We start from the raw sequence: 14251 nt of genomic DNA, 5'->3' as shown, positions 1-14251 counted from the left end.
CAATATTTGCAGATGCACTACACTCATGAAATGCTGATTGATTTCTTAATTAACCTCGATCTCCTCATCTCTCAAAGGCCTTAAATAATGCCTCAAAAATTAAAGAAAGGGTCAAGAGATAAAGACTATCTGGACCAAGCTAAAGGTTATAATCTCTGTTTTAATAAGAGAAATGCTTCGCTTCCTAATTTTATTTTATTTTTTTGGTTTTTTAAATTTTTTTTTCAAATGATGTGTCACAACGTAATTTATTATTTTGAAAAAATGTGTCACTGATGCATCATTTATGTAGCAAATTTTTTAATTTTTTTTAAAAAAGAATTGTAGCAATATTCCTCTTGAAATTAATAAATTAGTGAAAAGTGGACAGTCCGGATCAACAAAACAACGCATGCAAATGATTTTAGGAGAAGGGCATAATAAAGTTATAAACCGACCGCTCAAAGTGTTGTGATTTTAAAACGCGCGAGTTAAAAAGATAGAGATTTTAAACGTCCATATTGAAAATACAATTTTTAAAAATTTAATTAATGAAGTGTTTAATAAAATGAGTTTTAAAATGGTATTACCTAAATGTAATTTGAAAACATAAATTTTTCAAATGTTATTTTTTAAAAATGTATTAAATATATTAAAAAAAAAAAAAAAAAAAAAAAAAAAAGACTTTTAGCCTGCAAAATTGCAGGGCTAACATACTCTGTGCAGTGAGAAGTATTTTGCATGCAAAAGCATTATATACCCTCAGCCCACACTGCCACACAACACACATGGGTGTGCATGAGTCGAAACTTCATGGTTCTTGTTTTCTGGCAACTCTAGCGGCTTTCTCTGTAGGTGCAAGAATGGCCAAAGCCGTGGCATTTTCGTTATATTTGTTCAATCATGCATGTTTGGTCAAATGGAAAAGGAGACACACAAGACTTGATTGATTGAGGTTGGGGGACCCAGTTATGGTGCTCTCATTTTCTCAAGGGTTCCTCAATTCATCCTCGGCCTCCATCTCTCTCACTGGCGATCGGCTCTACCCCAGTCCCCCCTGGCCCCTGATATATATCAAGAGGTACTCGATCGGCATCTTCATATATATATTTTTCGTTTGATTTTGTTTGACTTTCTGCTAAGCTTTTTTGTTCATAGTTTTCTGGTTTTCCTTTATTTGAGTTTTGTTCATATTTTGTTCGGATTTGATATTGTATTTGGTTGCTTAGAAAAGTGAGAAAGATACACAAATATTTTGGATCTTATGTTTTATTTTATAGTTTTTAGTTTGATGAAAGGTAAGATCACCGATTAGTTTGGATCTTAGTTTTTTTTTTTTTTTTTTAAGAGAATCTTTTATATTGATTTATTAAAAAAAAAAATCAAAAGTATAAAGCTCTTACGTCAGAGAACATAAAGGTTTAATAAATCATAGCTAAAGTTATGAGATTACAACGTTATAAAGACAAACATAAAAATCTTACAATCAAGTATCTATGACTTCAACATTTGCTAATTAACCCATGTTTAAACTTCAGTTATAGAACAGATCTGTTCCAAGTAGACTCAATCTAATACGGCAGTAGCCCATATTCTCAACTTTTATTAGTTTGGATAACTTAGTTTAAACTTTAGTTTTTATTAGTTTGGATCTGATTTTTTTTTTTTCGTAAGAAGGAAGAATTTAATTGAAACTCCTGAAAACCGTACATATTTCATTTTAGATTTAGAAATCAGAGACTAAATTGATATGGCGCATTTCTCATGGAGTAAATATAATATTTCCCAACAATTAATTTTTTTTTTTTTATCTAACACTTTGTGTTCTTCTACAGTTCTTTGTGTGTGATTTTTAGCAAAACAGTAGCCATGGAAGTGGTGAGTGCGGTTGTTGGTGAAGTGGTTGCAACAATTGGCCGGGTTCTCTGTTGCTCTATCTATTCCAAGGTGAAGAACGGTGTCAAATTCCAATCAAACCTCGATGTTTTGAAAAAAGAGATGGAACGCCTTCTTGCTCTAAGAGATGGACTCAAAAATGAAACGGAATTAGCCGAGCAAGAAGAAATAGTAGTGAGAACTCAAGTCATAGAGTGGCTTAAGGAGGTTGAAGAGCTGCAGCTTAAAGTCAACCAGATTCAAGCAGTAAGGCTCTCTCAACTGTCCTTAAATTGCAGTAAACGGTATAGAATAAGCAGGGAAGCGACAGAAAAGCTCAAAGATATAGAAGGCCTCCTAGAAGTTGGGAGGTCACATTCTGGTGCTGTAACAGTCAATCATCCAATGCCCAAAGCTGTGGAGCGCATTCCTGGACCAACAATTCAAGATCAAACAACACCATCAAAGACTTTAGACGAAATTATGACTTTATTGTCAGATGATGAAGTCCAAAGGATCGGTATTTGGGGAATGGGAGGGGTAGGCAAGACTACTTTGGTGAGAAACTTGAACAATAAACTCAAGAGTATTTCTTCAATGCAGCCTTTTGGCATCGTCATATGGGTTACTATTTCCCAGAATTTTGACATACAAAAAGTCCAGAAACAAATAGCTGAGAGATTGAATTTGGGAGAAAGTATGGAGAGATTGACTAATCGACTTTATGAAAAACTTGAGAAGGTGGAAAAATTTCTGCTCATTCTAGATGATGTATGGGAGAAAATCGATTTGGACTATTTGGGTGTCCCACGTCCTGAAGATCATAAGGGTTCTAAAATCATATTGACAACCCGATTTTTTGACGTTTGTAGGCACATGATGACTGATAGACAACTTAAAGTGGCTGTTTTAAATGATGATGAATCTTGGCAATTGTTTAGTAGAAATGCAGGTAATGTCGCCAGTTTGGAACACATTTCACCATTTGCAAAAGCAATTGCTAGGGAATGTTGTGGATTGCCTTTGGCCCTCGTCACCATGGGAGCTGCCATGAGAGAAAAGACAAAGGTCGAACTATGGAAGCATGCCCTAAATGAATTGCAAAGACCAGTGTCTTGTCCACGACACATCGCAGATAAGATCTACAAGCCACTGAAGTGGAGTTACAACTCATTAGAAGGTAAACAAATGAAATATTGTTTCTTGTATTGCTCTTTGTTTCCCGAGGACTTCTCAATTGCAATAAGTGAACTCGCACAGTGTTGGCTAGCAGAAGGTTTGCTAGATGAGCAAGAAAACTCCGAAGATTCATTCAATAGAGTAATTGATTTGATTGAAAATTTGAAAGACTCTTGTTTGTTGGAAGATGGTGCCGACGAGGACACTATAAAGATGCATGACGTTGTTCGTGATGTTGCGATATGGATTGCATCATCCTCTGAGGATGGATGTAAATCCCTAGTTCGTTCAGGGATTGGCTTGAGCGAGATGTCAGTTGTTGAGTTATTTGATAATTCTCTCAAAAGAGTTTCATTTATGAATAACAAGATAGTAAGATTGCCAGATTGTGTGGTACAATGTCCAAATGCCTCCACATTGCTACTACAAGGTAATTTTGGTCTTGACATAGTTCCTGAGAAATTCGTGCAAGGATTTAAAGCACTCAGGGTCCTAAATATGAGTGAAACCTACATCCACTCATTGCCTCTTTCTCTACTTCAGCTTGGTGAACTTCGTGCTCTTCTTTTAAGGGATTGCTCTTATCTTGAAGAATTACCCACACTGGAAGGGCTTAGTAAACTTCAAGTGCTAGACCTCTCTAACACTGGTATCATAGAATTGCCAAGAGGGATGGAAAACTTGAGCAACTTGAAGCAACTAGACCTATCCCACACTAACTACCTAGAAACCATTCAAGCTGGAATTATATCTCAGTTGTCTTGTTTAGAGGTTTTGGACATGACATTTAGTAAATACTGTTTCAGTGTGAAGAGAGATGTATCGGAGAATATGGCATGTTTTGAAGAGCTAAAATGCCTTGAGCGATTACTCGTCCTCTACATCAAATTTGAGAGAATCCCAAATTTCAGCAATGAAGATCTTTCCTTTATAAATAGATTAAGACCATTCCACTTTTTCATCAGCCCTTTTATGAGCGAATTCTTGTCAATTAGACGTGGAACAAGGGCGGTGACTATCAGGTCGTTTAATCTTCATTCAGAAGAATTCTTATCAATTAGGCCATTGTTGAGTACTGCAAATGATCTCATGTTAGATGATTGTAGGGGACTGAGTGATATGCTAAATGAGTTGGTTATTATTAATAGTGTTGTCTGCTTTGCTGGTTTAAAATCTCTTACCATTCAGAGCTGTAGCGGCAGTGTATGGCAAGGAGGATGTGTCGTTGCCCAGGATGATCTACTACCAAACCTAGAAGAACTTCGTCTGACAAACCTTAATTACGGGAAAAGCATTTTAGAAGTGCTTGGCCATCTTGGGTCGAGATTTCTTAGACTAAAATTGATACAAGTGGGGTGCTGTTCTGAAATGGAATATATTCTTTCTTGTGGTGATCACTTCATTCACGCCCTGCCAAACCTAGAAGTACTCAAGGTACAGTACTGTGACAAGTTAGGAGAGCTCTTTATTTATGATTCCATGCAATATCCAGATCCTGTTGTTCCAAGCCTACGAATATTGGAATTAGAGTGCCTTCCAGAATTAAGGACTCTTTGTCGAGACGAAGAGATATGGCCGCGTCTAGAGCAGGTTCATGTGTTCGGTTGCAAGCTTGTTAGGAAGCTGCCTCTTACAGACCAAAATGCAGAAAACATGAAAGAAATAAAAGGAGACTGTCAATGGTGGAATGAATTGATGTGGCATGCTGACACAACCAAATCGAGTTTGCTGCCGTATTTCCATCCATTTGATGAGGGATTTTAGAACCCTATCAAGGAATGTATGGGATAGTGGGAGAAGAATTGTATAGTGTTTCAAAGTTGTGAGTGGGTGAGGTGTTCCATATTGTTTTTCTTTTTTTCTTTTTTTCTTCTTCTTCTTCGTTTTTTCTTTTTTGCATTTGAATCTGTGTAATAATTTTTTGTTTGGTTTGTTTGTGAGAATTGTCATATATGTATGTTTTTCTATTTACACTAATTAGCATATAACCCGCTCTATGCACGAGTTTTTTTATTATAATTTACTCAAAAAGCCTCTAAAAGATTACCGGTAATTGATTCCATTCCCCTCACTCAATTAACTAATTGCTATAAAAAAATTTAAAATTTAAAATTTTTTTTAAAAAAAAAAATGTTTATAAGATCATTTTGAACTATAATAATTTTGGTAGTTCTATTAAAAAATGACATAAATTTCCTATAAATTAGGCCGTAAGAAATTTATGTCTTAAAAAAAATGTGCACATAATTGCATTTCATTTCCCTCTCTGGTACTGGTGGAATTCTTTTCTAGATACAATATGGCACGGCAAGCCAAGAAGAGGGTGGAAAGAGACATATGTCAAAGAATTGGATAAACCATTTAATGATGCAAAAATCTTATTTCTATTTTCTACACTCACTGGGATATCAAATATTGAGCTTTATTCTACATGACTAGAAAACTTCGTTTATGCTTTCATTAAGCCCCAAAGCAATGTATGTAAATCATGTACGTGCTCTCATTTTCTTAAGGGTCTCTCAATTTCTCTGCTGCCGATGCTCGGCTCCACCACAGTCCTCCTCCCCTGATATCAAGAGGTACTCGATCGGCACCTTGATATATATATATTTTTTATTGTTTGATTTTCTGGTGAGCTTTTGTTCATAGTTTTCTGGTTTTCCTTTATTTGGGTTTTGTTCATATTTTGTTCGGATCTGATAGTGTTTGGTTGCTTAGAAAAACAATGAAGATAAATTACCATTTTGGATCATTATGTTTGATTCCATAGCTTTAGTTCGATAACATGGCTAAGATATTGTATAAGCAAAGCCACACAAAATATTAATCTACAACAATCAATTACTCTTGAGCATTTCGCCTCAACAAAATGGGAAGAGAGATAGGAGAATAAATTTGAATTAATAGAATAAAGAAAGAGAGAGAGAGTTATTACATGATGCTATTATTTACATATCATAACTGATTATTGAAAATATATTGTACGTTTTATTTACAAAAGTCAACAGTAGATGAAACCCCAACAGCATAGTATTCACAATTCTGCATCACACTATTTTCTAAATTTCCACCCACTATATTAAAACTGTTAATGATTACCCCACAGGAGAATGAAAGAATATCTGCACACCTGAGGAGAAAAAAGGGAATATAATGTTAACTCAGTCAAAGCTGCAAACAAACAAACAAACAAAAAAAGAAAAGAGTTAGGGACATTAATCCAAATATGACCAAATAAAAATACAAAAAGAATTCAGAATGAAGCACAATATTTGCAAATGCACTACACTCATGAAATGCTGATTGATTTCTTAACCTCTCCCCACCTCTCAAAGAAACATACCTCTAATCAAACTCACCACCTTCATCTTCAAAATGATTCTCCATTTTCAGGCCTGCCTTGTTACTATTTACAAACTTGAGTTGAGCCTCCATTTTTAAGCTCTCTCTATTATTTACAATCTCAAGCCGAGCCTTTGTTTTTGGGCTGTCATTATTATATACAAAGCCCTTGGTTTCTACTGGCATTTGAGAACCATCAGATTCAGTTTCTTCAATGCCATTGTGAAATTCTACCACTGGAGCACCACCATCAGTCATAGAGTCAAGAGAGCCAGAGCTGCTCCCACCTGAAAGCCTCCTGTTAGCAGAATGCCCAGACCTCTGATGCTGAAGTTGCCCATTGATATTGCTACCTAGAGCAGGGTTCCTGAATGACAAGGGAAATAGTACTTCACAATAAGACCCTCACTGTTGTGCACAAAAAAAAAACTATATACAAGGGAAACAGCAAGAGTCATTACAGATGCACATTAAGCAAAACATATAATTTTATTTGATTGATAGGCTGCAAACCCATCCAGTAGATGTTAGACCCACGAACTCAAACTCCATCCATTCTGATAAGAGGAAGTGGTACTATTTAAGCCACAGCTAGTAGACATCAAACAAAACATATAATCAACAAATATCAAGCTCTATCTAAGATAAGTGTTCTTCAGTAAATAAAAGGAAGAAACAGGTCTCCATACATCCTAAAACATAATGGAAGAAAACACTGTTATTTAAGTAACAGTTGCATCTCCAGAAATAAGTAAAATAAATGGACTCAAAAACTTAGTTCACCTTGTTTGTTGTATTTTGGGAATCGGAAGATAGTCAAAAACTGGAACCAAGCCCCTTGACCTTGCTTCAATCATGCGAGTTGGAATTCTTTCGATTTCAATTTCCCCCCAAGCAGCATTTGTTTCATCCATATTCGTGGCTTCCACCGTCATTGACTGAAAGTATATCTGAAAGCAAATGTACAAGAACAAGGGACATTTCAAATATCAAAGAAAATGCATGCATAAGACATATTTCATTCCAGCAGAACAAATATATACCTCAGGTTTTGCCCACAACGGAGTCCGTGCTTGATGCATCTGTAGTTCAGCTTCTGAGATATATAAATGATGTTTCTCCTCAGGACTGATCTTTGCTTTCATGAATGTACCTCCAGCTTCAGGATAGATGCTATTTCCCTTTTTCACTCCTTTAGGATATATTTTATTGCTGTCTGAATTTCCATTCTCACCATATATGTCAATATTATCTTCTCTCTCTCTTCGGTTTTGTTTCTGACAGATATTCCACTTCTGGATAGCCTCAACAACTAATCTTGCGTCACATTCTGGAGCTGAATCAGGAGCAGTGCTTAATCCAGACACCAGAACTGTTGGATCTAGAAAATTCGATGTTCGCAATACATATTGTATCATACAACCAGAAGGAGAAAAGACCAAAAGGTGATACTTTGCCTTCAAAGAGTTGCAATCCGCATATAAAGCATTGCCTCTACAATTGTGGAAAGATGAAGTGATAGCCCCAGAAAGGGAACTCATCCTGCCTGTCGCAGCAGCTGCAGCACCACTTACAGTGCCTCTCCATCCATTATTTCCATTCCTTATTCTGCTAACGACGGAAAGTGTAACTGGAGGACCAGCTGCACAAAGGCTCTGTTGATTAGGTGGCCAACGAACCACTGCCTTAGTCATAACACCTAAACCACCATTTTTGGTGGTAAAATTAGCATCAGAAGACTGAAAGTTTACTGACCCTCCAAGAGGATTTATAGCAAAGAGATGGCTTGTCCCCCTTGATGAACTAATCATAATCCAGTTGCTGTCGTCACTGAAACTGATATCCTGTATGACCTGAAACAATTACCCAAAAAACTAAGTGCTCACTAATAACAACATATTCAAGAAGGAATCTTTAAACAATTATCCAACACTTACTGCATTTGTGAAACCACGTTGCAGCCTGTAAAGATGCACATAAGATGCACCAGTGTCACAAGCAGAAGAGCTTCCCGGGGGTCCAGGCATTACTTTGAAAACATTTATGTTGTGTCCCTGGACCGAAGCGGTAACTAAAAGGGTGCCGCTAGGGTCAAAGCATAATGCTGAAATAGGACTCTTGTGTGCCCTGAACTGGGCAATAACAAGTTTGCTGACAATATCTTTGACAATGACCTGATAAACAAAAGAAAACAATAGTTAATGAGGGAAAAATACATGAGATATCAAAAAGATCGAGACAGTATGACTTAATAAATAACTTCATTAGTAAATATCACAACAGCATGATCTTGCGTCGAATACATTTCTACCAATCTCAGTAGCAGGGAACTCATGACTCAAAATAAATTTTAATGCTTCATATGATAGTGAAACATAATGACATTTATTGTGCAATATAACGCATTGACCTATGCAAAGAAGCAAAATCCAAGTAAAAGTATATAAACTCTGATCAAACTTGCAAAAGTAAGGCATCAGAGAAAAAGGAGCAAGCATGAGTGTGGTTTCAGTAACAAGTAAAAGCGGACTTGAGAAAAGCATGTACCATTCCAACATTTTCTGCTTCCGTTAAATTGACATTAACAGTCCCATTGCCTTTCCAGCCATGATTCCCCGATTGCAGTGAAGTATTACCATCAGGTAGAAGCTCAGAGTAGTACCTGGAGAGCTTCTTATACCCCATGTCTCCTAGGTTCACAATCCCAGTAGCAAGTTGCTTGCTTGATTCTTTCGCATAGTGAGCCACCATGCTCCCATTTGAAGGAAAACCAGGAAAGCTTGCAGAAGGCATTAAATCTTGTGGACTGACCCGCCCCGAATTTGAGACTACAACTGGACTACCACTATAAGCAAGCCATCGGGGACCCACCGCAAGAGGTCCATATCCTATGCCTCCAGAACCAGGATACCCGGTAACTATTGGATTTGTAAGAATGATATATTCCCTCTCTAATGTTGTGGCATCAAAGCAGTGTATCTGCAATTTATTACATTTAATTAGTCACCCTTCGATTCAGCAGAAGAAAAGGGTGCTTGGTAAGTACATGAGCAAAATATACCTGAGCTGCTTGAGAAATAGCGACAACTCGGGAACTGCACCTTACAGAGTAAACAACTGATCTGAACTTTAGCACGTGAACATAAGACTCTGATCTCAAGGAATAAAATCGAACAGCAGTAGGCAAAAAACTGTCATTCACTGGATCATGACCGTTTGAGATGCTCCCATTGCAAGAAGTGGCTGAACCATCCTGAATATTGCTACCTATGGGAAGGGACCCATCAGCACAAACTACCAGCAGTGGATGGCTGTCTGCAAACTTGCCTTGCGATCTCTTTGATGCTATTGGTTTTGGCAGCATTTGCATAAATGAAACAGGACCGTCATGTCTGGAAACTAGGTCACGGACATTATCGGCATCCTCAACATCCCAAACCTGGAAACCAGACCGGTAAGCTAGCAGGAGAACTTGCCGAATTACATCTCCCTCATCCTCTAACTTGTCAAACCCGGCCCAGTTCACCTATATATTGTTTACATGAAAAATATGAAACCAGTTAGCTCCAGTTGTCGCTCTTACTGTAAAAAAGCCAAAAAACCAATTATGGGAGGAGTCATTTGTATTGAAACTGCATGATTAACACCTTCACCCAAATATGTAAACATACGAGAAAGACAATAAAAAAGAAGTTAGAGAAGCATGAATATTCCACATCTATGCAAGATAACATTCAACCATATAATGAACAATATTTGTCAACCACGCCGTGAAATTATAAGAAATAAAATATTGGGCCAAAAATTTCCAACCAAATAGCTATACGTAATTTAAACATTTTTATGATAAGTATAATTTAAACAAAAAATAAACCAAAACAACTATTATATAGCATAATAACACCTCACTCACTCAGCAGGTCCAGATTCAAGTACATCTGGCCTCATGTAATTATGTTGTTAGGTGCAAAGTCTTGTAATTTATACAACTAACTACATGAGCATTTCAAATTATTTTTTCCCAGTCCTGTATAAAACAAGTCTCCATTAATGGGCTTCTATAAATGTTTTCCTTTGATTTATGATAACATGATATAATTTGCCCCCCACAGGATCTTTTATTAACTATTTTGTGAAGTCTCCATCAGACCAAATAGGAACAATATAAATCATCTCCTTCTATAAATACTTTAAAGCAACTCCAGCACTTCATGACCAAGTTTCCTTTTTTAATGAATAATAATTTATTTAAAGAAAAAAGCAAAGCCCTCGTACACGAAAAGTATACAAGTGACCAAGTTTCCTTTGTAAAAGTTGAAATATGCCTATTTAATTGCATCTAACTTCCAGGAAGGCAGCAAGTCATGAGTACCTGTCCTCATTAAAAAGGCTCATTGTGTTTCGATGCAAGTCATTTCTAGCAAAAAAAAAAATCCATTTCAAATGGCAAAATAATTAAACAATCTGATTAAGGTCTAAGTCATGATGGCCCAAACTGATTAGAAACTTTCTTTCACAATGTTAGGTAATGTTTAATGTTGCCTTAAAGAAAAAAAATAAGGTTACAATCCTTTCCGCCCAAATCAGTACCGCATAATAAGCAGGAAAGGTGACACAAAATGTTGTTATAGATTAAATTCCCCAGTTCCCATGAACCAAACCAAGCCCACAGGCCATCCCAGCACTGAAAACCAATAAATGTGAAACAAAACATTTAGCTTCAAATAAACTCATTACGGATTTGTTAGATGCTTCTTTACCCAGCAAGAATTTTCTTGCTATTTAAACTAACCTTCAATAATATCACAACAAAAGCTCCAAAGACAAGCACATAAGCTAACATCAACATAATGCAGACTAGAATAAGTATTAAATGTAAAATGGCAGCTGTAACCAATTAAAAAACAACTCAATCCCTCTTGTTGACACCACTCAAATGGTTTCCAACCGTGCCCAGAGGGAGCGCAGCTATAATCATTGCTAGCGTAACTCGTTACTCATATAGGGACAAGTTGTCAGGCCAACCAGCAAAAGCTAAATTCATCTAACTCTTACGTAGCTAAACAAACCAATCCTTGAAAAGAGCTGGCAAGTACTTAGCTGATGTCAAATATAAATCCATAGGATGAGAACACACAGCATGACCTCACACGCACTGGACAAAATCCTAAATTACACGGCTAAGAACCCAATGGGTCATCAAGTATCGAGTCCAAAACACGTGTATCAATTATAAAACTACACGGCTAACAGTTTCTATACCATCCAACCATTAAAGAAGAGTATCAAGCCGCTATAGTAGGTCATCAATAACTAATTTGAACTACCGCTAACCCCAAAAGAAGCCAACTTTTATGCCGTCAAAACACGTAAAAAAGCCTCCAACACAATCCAACATACTAAATTATCCACTACAACCCACTTGGAAAGATCAACGTTCTTCACAATAAGTGGGTCGTCAAAGCATCATACTTATTGCTACAAATAAAGCTTCATGCAAAATAATTTCACCCACAATTATCAATCTCCCAGCCATTTGCAGCTGTAACTTTTTTCATCCAGTGTACTAACTTAGGGTGCGTTTGGGATTGTGATTTCGCAAGAATAATCTGCGTTTTTAAAAGACATCGCAAGACATAAGGCGTTTAGCATTGCGATTTAAAAAGCACTTAATCTAAAATAGGGAAGAAAAAAATATCCGATTTCTATAAGCAGGCTAGGGGTTGCTTATTTGAAAAGGCGCAAATTTAAACCAAAATCACGATTTTGCATAACAAATATTTGATAAAATGTATTTTTTTAGCATGTTTTACTAAATTCTTTTACGATGTCAAAAAGTAGCGATTTCAAAAACGCAATTTTTAAAATCGTACTTATTGGAACCGTAATCCCAAACGGACCCTTATACAGGTCCACTTGAATACGGCAGTATCCTTATCACAGATAAAACTTACTCATATCAAAACTCAATTCATAACAGAAACGCTTTGTATTTCCATGGTCAAAGTAATGCATCAAGTTGGGAATACCCATAAACTGAAAACAGTGGATAACTCCGATTCTCCACCACTCTTCTATATTCTATCAGAATATTAAACTAAACCTGCATTCATTTAATGGCTTCCCCAATTAAAAGGTTAAGTAGTTTTCTCTCCACAAAGGGCGCAATATGCAATGAAATCATCCCAAAACAAACATAGAAACACTCATTGCACATACACCAAAAATGATCTACAACATTTATACATTTAAACTCCCTTAAAGATTCCATTTTGCATAACATTCCTATTGGGAAAAGCTAAAAATTTCGCATATTTCTTAAATAGACAGTAACTGAATTAAAACAAACAAACCCATCACACCTCATACCTGATCATGGCTGGCATCATCATCCCTATCCACAATCGACGACGCCACCGATGCTGCTGACCGTGCCACCGTTGATGCCCCAGACGACACGATCCTCAGGTAGCTGGAAATGGCACGAAACGAGCTCGGAATAAAGCCGTTGGGCCGCCCCGCCCTCGGCACACCACCCTGCTGTTGTTTCTGGCCATCATTCCTCATTCCAAGAACCAAAGAGAGCAAAATAGCGAATACCCAGAATACCAAAATCGCTGATTCTTCGATGTCGCCCTTAATCATAACCCCAGGCTGTTTCTGTTTTCTCTTCTAAGCCAAAACCAAGAAACAAAAAAACAGCCCCAATTCATTACCTCAGGTTACAAGTGTCTCCATCCCCTTCTCTCACCCCGATTAAAAGCATTCAATCCAAGTTCAGAAACACCCAAAAGTGCACAACTAACACCAACAAATGAAAACAAAAACCGCTTTGATTTCTAGTCACGTTTGCACCTCCAATTCTATATTTGAAAAAACAACGAAAACATTGAAAGTGCTTCGAGAAAACAAAGTCCAAGGATTTGTCCTCAATACCCACAAACCCAAAACCAAAGCAGAATAAAAAAAAATTACAGCTTTATGGTTTTTTTTTTTCCTAAACAATAACAGCAATCTTCGTGGCTAATCACAATAAAATAATCAAAAAACCTCAAACAAACAAAAAAAGAAAGAAAGAAAGAAAGAATTTGCTTGAATTAGGAAAGGAAAAAAAAAAAAAAAAAAAAAAGGACTGCAAAATCAAATTATGGCACAGGGTTGGAGGAAAGATGTTTAGGGTCTTGGAACCAAAAACCGCCGAGAAATCACCAGAGAACCGGGCGAGATCAGAGGAGAGAGAAACCAAGTTTAGAGAGAGAGAGAGGGTATTTGGATAATGGAAGGGAGAAGATGGGGAAATAAGAGAGTAAGAGTATTTTGTTTTGGGAGATAAAAAGACCCTCCGTCTACGTCTCTGTCTCTCTAAAATTCAAGTTTTCTCTTTCTTTTTCTTTTTGTCAAAGTTTTTGCTTAAGGAATTGGGTTCCTTCTCTTCTCTCTTCTCTCGTAGTTGAACCTACAAAAAAACAACCTCAAAAAACCTCCCACGCACGTCTTGTCCTGTCTCTCAACGCTGTCAAACAGTTTTTTCACTTGCTCTCACCTCTACTCACTCCAAAACCCAGAAACCAAAATTTACAAAAACAAAATAAATTAAGATAAATAAAAAAAATTAAAAAAAAAAAACGAGTGAGATTATTAGATTATCACGAGTACGTAGTTTTTGTTTGCTAATTAATGTGTAACGTCGTATTCTTGTGGATAAAGGAAGATATTGATATAGTAGACTTTAAACTGTCTGGTTTAAAAGGTTTGTTATTATCACGAAGGATTATGATTTAAATACTCAAATTAAGAAAAAGATTAATTATTTGCTTCGTTTTAACATTACTTATTAGGCCAATGACTTGCAACTGATCTCATATATTTGACCACA

General features: G+C 36.6%; 2 protein-coding genes across 3 annotated transcripts; one reads left to right on the top strand and one right to left on the bottom strand.

Annotated features, from left to right (window-relative positions):
- The first annotated feature begins 937 nt into the window (after nucleotides 1-937).
- On the top strand, nucleotides 938-4973 carry LOC132175419 (disease resistance protein At4g27190-like). The gene is made up of 2 exons (XM_088514929.1): nucleotides 938-1060; nucleotides 1815-4973. The coding sequence occupies exons 1-2, from the start codon at nucleotides 951-953 to the stop codon at nucleotides 4795-4797; spliced, it is 3093 nt and encodes a 1030-aa protein (XP_088371055.1). The 5' UTR covers nucleotides 938-950; the 3' UTR covers nucleotides 4798-4973.
- A 935-nt stretch (nucleotides 4974-5908) lies between these two features.
- LOC132175002 (autophagy-related protein 18f) lies at nucleotides 5909-13854 on the bottom strand. 2 transcript variants are annotated; one of them, XM_059586792.2, is made up of 8 exons: nucleotides 12745-13854; nucleotides 9437-9901; nucleotides 8923-9354; nucleotides 8313-8549; nucleotides 7419-8228; nucleotides 7159-7325; nucleotides 6377-6742; nucleotides 5909-6204 (listed from the first exon to the last, which is right to left on the bottom strand). In XM_059586792.2, exons 1-7 carry the CDS (start codon nucleotides 13018-13020, stop codon nucleotides 6379-6381), a joined length of 2751 nt encoding a protein of 916 aa, XP_059442775.2. In that variant the 5' UTR covers nucleotides 13021-13854; the 3' UTR covers nucleotides 5909-6204; nucleotides 6377-6378. The 2 variants fall into 2 exon arrangements, with proteins under 2 accessions (XP_059442775.2, XP_059442774.2); XM_059586791.2 differs by having other exon boundaries at nucleotides 5909-6163; nucleotides 12745-13852.
- Between the last annotated feature and the right edge of the window lie 397 nt (nucleotides 13855-14251).

Source organism: Corylus avellana, chromosome 3, assembly GCF_965113065.1.
Source record: "Corylus avellana chromosome 3, dhCorAvel1.hap1.2, whole genome shotgun sequence".
NCBI classification, from domain to species: Eukaryota; Viridiplantae; Streptophyta; class Magnoliopsida; order Fagales; family Betulaceae; genus Corylus; species Corylus avellana.
This window is presented reverse-complemented; position numbering and strand designations above follow the sequence as displayed.

What these genes read in the sequence shown, in the direction of transcription:
- LOC132175419 (XM_088514929.1), top strand. Translation starts at nt 951, where the DNA reads ATGGTGCTCTCATTTTCTCAAGGGTTCCTCAATTCATCCTCGGCCTCC. An exon ending in CCCCTGATATATATCAAGAG is followed by an intron (nt 1,061 to 1,814) that starts GTACTCGATCGG and finishes GTTCTTCTACAG; the next exon opens with TTCTTTGTGTGTGATTTTTA.
- LOC132175002 (XM_059586792.2), bottom strand. Translation starts at nt 13,020, where the DNA reads ATGATTAAGGGCGACATCGAAGAATCAGCGATTTTGGTATTCTGGGTA. An exon ending in AACGTGGTTTCACAAATGCA is followed by an intron (nt 8,229 to 8,312) that starts GTAAGTGTTGGA and finishes TAATTGTTTCAG; the next exon opens with GTCATACAGGATATCAGTTT. An exon ending in CGTTGTGGGCAAAACCTGAG is followed by an intron (nt 7,326 to 7,418) that starts GTATATATTTGT and finishes ATTTGCTTTCAG; the next exon opens with ATATACTTTCAGTCAATGAC.